An 8404-nucleotide genomic window follows, 5' to 3' on the forward strand; every position below is an offset into this window, starting at 1 on the left:
ATAGATTCAAGAAAAATGAGACAGTAGCGACCATAGGGAACAGCTTTAATTAGCTTTTTATTTTCTTCTGAGGACGTAAACAGATTAAGTTTAGAAAATTGCTTGACAAACAGGCAATTGTCATTGGAAATACATTCTTTAAGACCATGGCATGGCTCGGAATAGGCGCTTCATTGGTTTCCTCTTGCTAACATAGTCAAAGATTCTGCTTAAATTGGATATATCAGCATTGTGTTTGTAATTTCGAACATTTGTGGTAATTTTGGAAAATAATATTATATTTATAATTTGGGAATTAAAAAAAACAACGATGAACAAAACTAATGACTCGATTGCTACCAATAATAATAGCGTCGTACACAACATACAATCAGGTGTAGTTTTATATGGACGACATGAATTTCTGCAGACTATGCCTGAACTAGCAATTCCATGCATTATTGTGCTTGGCTTTGCGTCAATGGTTGGAACGTTGGGTAACCTGTTGATTCTGTTTGTCATTGCTACAAAGAAGAAACTGAGGAATGTGGAGTCCATTTTCATTGTGAATTTGGCTATTTCGGACCTGTATGTTACCGTTGTTGCTGACCCTATGAGTCTTATAGGTAAACATAATTCGTTATCTTTAATATTTTCAATAATTACGTTTAAATAATTTATTATTATAATAATTTCGATTAAAATTACTCGTATTAAGTTTTTACGCATTGTGAAAAATGTGTTGTTTTTTGATACACTAAATATAAATATTTGTTTATGCTTCCCGACATACTTACAATAATACCCGTTAGTAGTGTTTCTACTTGCCTTTCCGGCAATCGGAACAACTTGGCCATTTTCAATCGAAAACAACTTCCAAAGTTATCAGTTAAGATCTTATGAATCTTTATTATTGAGGCATTATACACGCAACTTAGAATCAATTTGAGCTATGTAGTACATATAACACGATACATTATTATATACATTTTACGAACTACCTGTACAAGGGCCCCAACTTTATTTATTGTTATTTGAGTACAAAAATAAACAAAATTTCATCTTTTCAGTATTAATTTTATGCCATTCAGATTGTATATAATGTAAGCAATTATAGCAATATAAACCTTTTATCTGAGGTGAATGTAAACACATCATTTTATATACATCAATTCTTTGGTCTAAAATGAAGATCAAAGCCGAATGTAGCTACGAAGAAAAACCGTCTTGCAACCGAACTGCAAAATGAGGCGCTGTTTAAAACAGAGCAAAGTTGATAGATGAATCCGGGTGGGTTTGTGAGCTCAAAACTGTGGCGCAGTTCCTTACAAATCAAAGTTGAATGTTTAACCCGTATGGATTTGTGAACTTTAAATTGTAGGGTTGTTGAAAAAAGACCTAAGTTGAATGTTGAAAGTGTCACATTTTCGTTATTTTGCCATATATGTGAGCGAATTGAACTTTTGCCAATAACGGAGTGGGTGAAATAAGCCTGTTGTTATATGAGATGTTTCTACCTATTTAAGATCATTGAAATTTAAGGATGCAGTTAAGGAAATAAATGGAAAAAATAAATTTCTTTATTTGCTTTTCCTTTTTACAGAAACCAAACAATAAAAACATGTAAAGGATAAATTCAGAAAATAACAAACTACTGTGATTCTCTGATGAAACAAATATATTTGAACTTCGTTGTTGAAGGACATTTAGTGCTCTTTAAATAAAAAGAAACTTCTCCCTTATCCTTTAATCAAAACGATTATCCAGAAAAAAACTATCATTTCCATGTTTGAATTTGTCAATCCAATTCATTAGATAGCAAGCCTCAAAATTAAATCAAGTTGCCCGCTTTTGATACTCATCTTCATTAAGGATTGTCAACAAATTGCCATTCTTTCGTATTCCGAGAAGTATAAAGTACGTTATTGGAGATATTATATGTTTTACAACCCACTTAGTTCCTCCATTTTCAAACCCTAAACCCTACTTTAAAAGTGTGATGTAGTAAACTAATTATATTAATTTCGAGAATACAGTCATCATCGTACATCAAATGCGAGCAACATTTATAAGTCTTTCTTTTTCCTATCGTTGGGTTTGTGTCTATTTTTCATTTTGTTCAATTATAAATAATGACCTTGCTAATAACGCACAGCTGTCAAAAAATACGGCAAACACATCACCTACAATTTCTTTCAGGAAAACTCGAAGGCGAGCAATTCTTTGACCGCTACACGGGACTTTGCCAAGCAGTCGGAAGTATCTGTACCATTTCATGCGTAACTTCGCTAACCACGATTATGATGATGAGCATCAACAGATACTTTTACATATGCTCACACGACTTGTACACTCGTTTATTTTCTCGATGGAACACTGTGTGTGTTTGTCTATCGCTTTATCTCCTTGGAGGAATCCTTGTATTCCTGAATCTAGCGGACGTTGGAGACCATGGATTTGACCAGAAGAGCCTGGAATGTATTTGGGACAGAATGGCTTCATATCCGTATACTGTCGTATATTCGGTAGTTATGGTCTGGATCCCGGCTTTAATTACAATCACCGCCTACATCCGCATATATATGTTTGTCCGCAGTCGACGAAGAAAATTGCAAGCAAGTGTGAATAGTGATCGTGCAACATCATCCAACCATAATGTGAAGAGCCTCCATCTTGCAAAGACATTAGGAATCATCTACGCGGTCTTTATAAGCTGTTGGTCGCCATACGCGCTTGTGCTTATACTCGACACCAGAGATACATATCCGCACGAGTTGCACGTATTTTGCACGGTGTTTGCTCATTTGCACCCGTCACTGAACTGGTTGATTTACTATCTTACAAACAAGAAGTTCGAAGAAGCCTATAGTGAAACCTTTGCTTGGTTGAAAAATGTCATCAATAGATAAACGTGAAACTTGAATATATTTTTTTTTTAAATATTTAAACAAGTTTATCTGTTTCAGTTAAACTGTTTCAATCTGAATCGAAAAACGCAGAAACAGACCTTGGAGCAAATATGACGTATGAAAATTGCGTCAAATTGTTGTGTTAACATTTCTGTTACTTTGCAAAAAAACGGTTTAATTCTTATTCAGAACAGATGCAATGTATAAAGAGGAATATGTTTGTTCTTGTAATAACATTTTATGTAGTATGTATCATGTAGGATAAATTGATTTGAATAATCATATGATCGAATCTTATTGTAAACAATGACTTTTTGTTTCATAATGTTTGACTCTCCGATACTCAATTAGATATCACTACGTAAATTTCAAAACATCTATTGTATCACAACTGCCGCCATGTAATAAACATAATTTGTATATTACCTCATTTGCCATGTATAATGGTATAAGTGCATAAATTGTGTTGGTGTTAAGTTTGAGTGTAAATATAAGCCAATGATTATAGCATAAAACGGTGTAAGTATAATTAAACCAATACTATGTTATCACCATATTTTTACAAAATTAATGATGTATTCTACCTAAGTTGGTATTCATTTACATTCTGTTACGACCTATCTGTCAAACTCTACTAACACACACATCGGTCTGACAATAAACAGATACCACAAGCTATATCGGTACATCATCGTATTTCATTGCTGTCTGACTCCATGCCCACTTAATTTTGTCAAAAGTTCTTACGATATCGGCTCAAATCCCCTTGCCGCATTAATCCACTAAAACTCGACTGATGACAGCCTAATTCGGCTAGGACTCTTGTCCTAAATTCACTTTGCTTGGTACGCATTTACTCGCAGCATAAGTGTTTTAATGATAACATGCTACTCATTTACCTCTGCATTTACATTAGTGTTATTTGCATAACTCCCCTTTCTACTTCCGTTTTAGTGTTCCCAATAATAAACAAATGGATACTGGTTAATGCCATATATTTTTATTTAGTGCATTAAAAGTAGTTATAAAAATAGGATATGCGTTGTCTGATCATAACTAACTTAATTTGGTGCGGATTGGATGGTTGAGGAGTTTGCTATACACTCAATCAAACATAACAATAACTGTATGTGAATCATATATTACACTGAATGAGCATAGATGATGACAAATAAAGAAGCTCATCACGAATAGCTATTGCATGTCAAAGATCATTGAAGGATTTGCTGAAATTCAATGGCATTCATGAGAACACATGCTATGACTAGCATTAGGTTTAGTTTTCCTGACAGTTTTTGTAAAGGCTCAACTCCTTGTTAAGCCATTGTTTATATCCCTATGTGTCAAAACATTAAGAAAAGAAGTACAAATTGTAAACAAATAAATAAACAATAAGCCAACCAATGTTGCACAGGGACAAATAATTGCTCTGACTTAAGAATAAAGTCTTACCTTTTTCCTATAGAAATTAAACTTTGTTGCCAGAAAAAAAATATCACTCTCCTTGCCATGTCTGTCACGGACCTGCCTCCCTTTCTCGGCAAAGTGAAAGGACTGACTTGAAACACATGTTTACAGTTTTAATAAAAGAATCCTATTCTGTATTTGTACTACTATATGCTGCTAATGTTTATTAACAATTGATCTTACCTTTCTGTAAGATTTATAACGATTTTTCATTTTGTAAAATTTTGCAATAAGTTACAATACTACAACAACGAGATTTATTTGTGTGTTTGAAGGCAATTATTTAACAGGTTATTTTGTTTATAGATCAAATGTTAGTAAAATACAAAAATGCATCTCATATATTTACAGAAACTAAATTTGATTTGAATTTGATGAGTATGCCTAAAACTTATTTTAGTTAATCAGCAACATTTCAGCTTCCTTTCGATTTTTGCAGGCCACAATAATAGGACCGACGTGAAGATTAAGTTGATTGAACGTTTATACAGAAAAATACATTTTCAATCTTTTCAAGCAGATTTGATATATACATTCAACAAAATATAATTTATTACTAAGAACATACGAGTTAAATATATTTAAAATTTCAATACATCGATGCTCCTTTCTTTTCAATAATAGGTAGAAAGAAGACTTATTTTGTTTATGAATATTTTAGATACATAACATATCCACACACTTATTGATACAGCTCGAAAATGAAAAGCTAGAGTAACAAAGCGTGTTTTTACATTCTACCAAGCTTCATAAATTCAAACCACAATAATAACGAGTTTCGTAATTAAGTTTTCTTCCATTTATAACTTGCATTGGTAACCTTGGCTTTTCCTAATACGTGTTTGCATTGATTCTCAGAGATCTTTAAAAGATCTTGTTTCTCCATGAGTTTCAAAGTCCCGTGAAAGAACCATTTATGAAACATGCAGTTGTCATAGCACGATTTACATATATCTGGAAATGTTTAGCCGAGTACACCAGATGAGCGCGGCTTCTGTCTACTTCACAGCAATAACCTAGGATTTTTTTTCTCGCTGTAAACCAAACGCCAGCAGCACTATTGTCCCTTTGTTAATGTTACGGTACAAATTGACATGAAGACAAACAGTCAAATTGTCGATTCTGTTCTGTTTGTTCACAACTTAAAGTTCCAATGTTGCCTTCTATAAACATTTCGAAGGAAACGTAAAAATCTAAAAATAAGCTATATAATACTATATCCTAAGGAGCATTCCATTATGTATTTCTGGCATGAAACCCATTGACTGCTAATCTAAATCTAAATTACATCTATCGGGTAAATTACCACAACCATAGACAGCGAAATTACCTAGTAATTATATTAAAAGAAATTTGCACTAAGCAATATGTAGGGAATGTGAAATGCGCCAAGTAGCCAGACAAATGTGGCCATAAAATTATTTAAAATTATCGAGTCTTTGACAATTATTTATTTTCATTGATTGATAAAGCATGTTATAAGGTCTTGTCATTCGTCCTTACCACATGCGTACGTTTAACCAGGCACAAAGTGGACATGTGAGCGTGGCAAACACCTGTTAATGTTTGGGCTGAGGTGGTGAGAAAGTCCGAGAAACAAGAAAACGCCTAGATTGATCTTCATTGCCACATGTGCACAGCTCTATAGATCTAGAGGATGAGTTTCTTTTTCTGTTTAAGGGGTCATATTATTGAAAACTATTGTATTTTTTATTGTATAATATTATATCATGTTGTATTGTATTGTTTATTGGTTGATACTATTGCACACAATAAACATTTTATAGCAATTATATCTCATTGTTACTTTTGAAATCATTCAACTTCGATGCGACAATAATGCTTTGCGAAATCAAAAAACATAGTGTTTGTTTGTATATGGAAATAAGCAGACTAAAAATACAATTTCTCCAAAGAGCAGTTGCCATTCATTATTTCATCGCAATTTTGGAAGACGCTACCTTCCTGTGCAGCAAAACAACACCCTCGCCAGGTCGCCGCTCTTCCTTAAGCTCGAAACCTGCCCCATTGCTGCAATCATCGTCCCTATTCACGGACTTTCATGGCCCGAATGTCGACCTGTTGCTGTCGTCTATACGTACCATTTTGTTTCCGATCAGCAACAAACCTTTTAACTTAAAATTATTGAATGAATAGGCGAAGTCTGATCATTGTGGGTCCTGCTTCAAGCAGCACATAGCGGGAAACTGTCTAAGCTATCGGTTAAAAAGTTTTTTAATATTTTTTGTCGTTTTGAATATATTTATTTTGAACGTTTGCCTGTCTGTACGGGAAATTGGTGTACATAGAGGGATTGTAAGCCCCTTGGTACATTACCGAAAGTGGATAAGGAACATTTGGCCGCCTTGGGTAGTACATAGTACAAAAATAGTACAAAATGGGCGTCCTAACTGACCCCCACCTACTTTGACGGGTATTTAATTTCCTTAAAGATAATGGGAAAATATTGTTATTGAGCCATAACTCATGTTTGGGAAAAAGCGTTTAAGCCTATCTTTAAACAGGAAGAACTGTATTGTCGTATTATGAGCTTTGGCTGGTGCCTGTATTTATGTAAGTGCAATAAAGGCGTTGTGGTATCTCACCTTTTTCTCTCCCAGTGGGTCCGGTTTGCGCAATTGTCAACGCATTTGCCTCGTTTTCACCTGCGTAAGACGTAAGAAAGTAGTATAACTGTATACAAGTTGTGCTTTGTTATCGTTAATGTGTGAGCATTTCGCGTAAATACGTTTATTTGTATCTTACAGTCCGCACAAGTGATTTTTATGTACTGAATGTTGGTGACAGCTTTCATCCTCAACGGTCCTAAAAAGAAAGGGTGCTATAGGAGAGGGACAGGGAGTGCAAAGGGAGAATAGGGCGAATTGTATTTGGATATGATTAACTGGCACAAGGATTGTGAACTTGACAATTCTGTTTATTTAAAATAGTATAAGGTTTCAAAAGCCAAATATGTTAGGTTGGCATTTGTTTATAATCGGTTTAGGTCATGCAGACACAAAGTAATACAATTATTCATAGTAAACGAGTCATGTGTATAGAGGTGCATGTTTTAGTGTGTAGTAGGTGAGTATTTCGCGTCACTATTTTTATCTCTTACAGTCCTTCCTAGATAGTATGAGACTGCTGTAAACTAGTGCTAAGGGCCGTTGGCTGTGTTGCATCTAACAGATATACCGAAGCTGCTGTTTTCATAATTTGTACGCGACAATTGCTTTTAAATGACCCCTCTAATAATGTATTCGTGTTATGGCAATCTGTAACATCGCACAAATTAACATTTACAGGTGCAGCAAACCTATGGAAACGCCATCGTTGTCAATATTCAAATCGTTACTGCTCGGGAAGTTCAATGGACACCCTAGTTATATTCAGTGTTTCTGCTCCGGAAACATTTGCTAAAATTGTTCTTTTTACCACATAAGTGCAATAACTTGTTGTTCAATAACCCAAGACACGCAAAGAAATCGTATCAAATAGTGTAGAGTTCTAAAATAGTTGCAAATATAATGGTCAATATCTGAGTTTTTCGTACACCTATCCCTCCACCTTTAAGGGTCGGCAGCGATGCAAAAGCCGAATAAAAAACCACACTTTAAAAATATTTAAAACAAAATCAAATTCTATTTAGTTTTAAGGTAAAATATTCAACTAGCATGATTCATATATCCGTTGCAACATGAAAAGCTGTAATTTTACGAAAAGGTATTTTTTATGATACCAAAGCTTTGTGTTGATTGCAACTATTTAAAAAAATGCATTTATGAAACCCCGAAAATAAGTTTCATCCACTACCTTTCATTATTTTTCTGAGTAACTTTCTTATTTGACAGAATATCATGAAGAACTCTAAAGACATTATTGCATAGGTAGTCTGGGGCATTTTGACATAAAAACAAAGTAATAGTCGTCACCGCCAGCCCTTAATTCTTTTCAAGATTAACATAAAGATGTGTGTAAAATGGCGTAAACGTTTAAAGTTTACGTTTGCATGCCCATCAGATAACAATATATGAGCTTTTATAAAT

General features: G+C 34.2%; 1 protein-coding gene across 1 annotated transcript; it reads left to right on the forward strand.

Moving 5' to 3' along the window:
- The first annotated feature begins 310 nt into the window (after positions 1–310).
- LOC128215940 (melatonin receptor type 1A-like) lies at positions 311–2888 on the forward strand. Its single transcript, XM_052922541.1, has 2 exons — positions 311–605; positions 2179–2888. The coding sequence occupies exons 1-2, from the start codon at positions 311–313 to the stop codon at positions 2886–2888; spliced, it is 1005 nt and encodes a 334-aa protein (XP_052778501.1).
- The last annotated feature ends 5516 nt before the right edge of the window (positions 2889–8404 follow it).

The sequence above is a fragment of the Mya arenaria genome, chromosome 14 (genome assembly GCF_026914265.1).
Source record: "Mya arenaria isolate MELC-2E11 chromosome 14, ASM2691426v1".
NCBI lineage: Eukaryota > Metazoa > Mollusca > Bivalvia > Myida > Myidae > Mya > Mya arenaria.

Coding starts and splice junctions, on each gene's coding strand:
- LOC128215940 (XM_052922541.1), top strand. CDS start 311: ATGAACAAAACTAATGACTCGATTGCTACCAATAATAATAGCGTCGTA. Junction 606..2,178: donor TGACCCTATGAGTCTTATAG/GTAAACATAATT, acceptor AATTTCTTTCAG/GAAAACTCGAAGGCGAGCAA.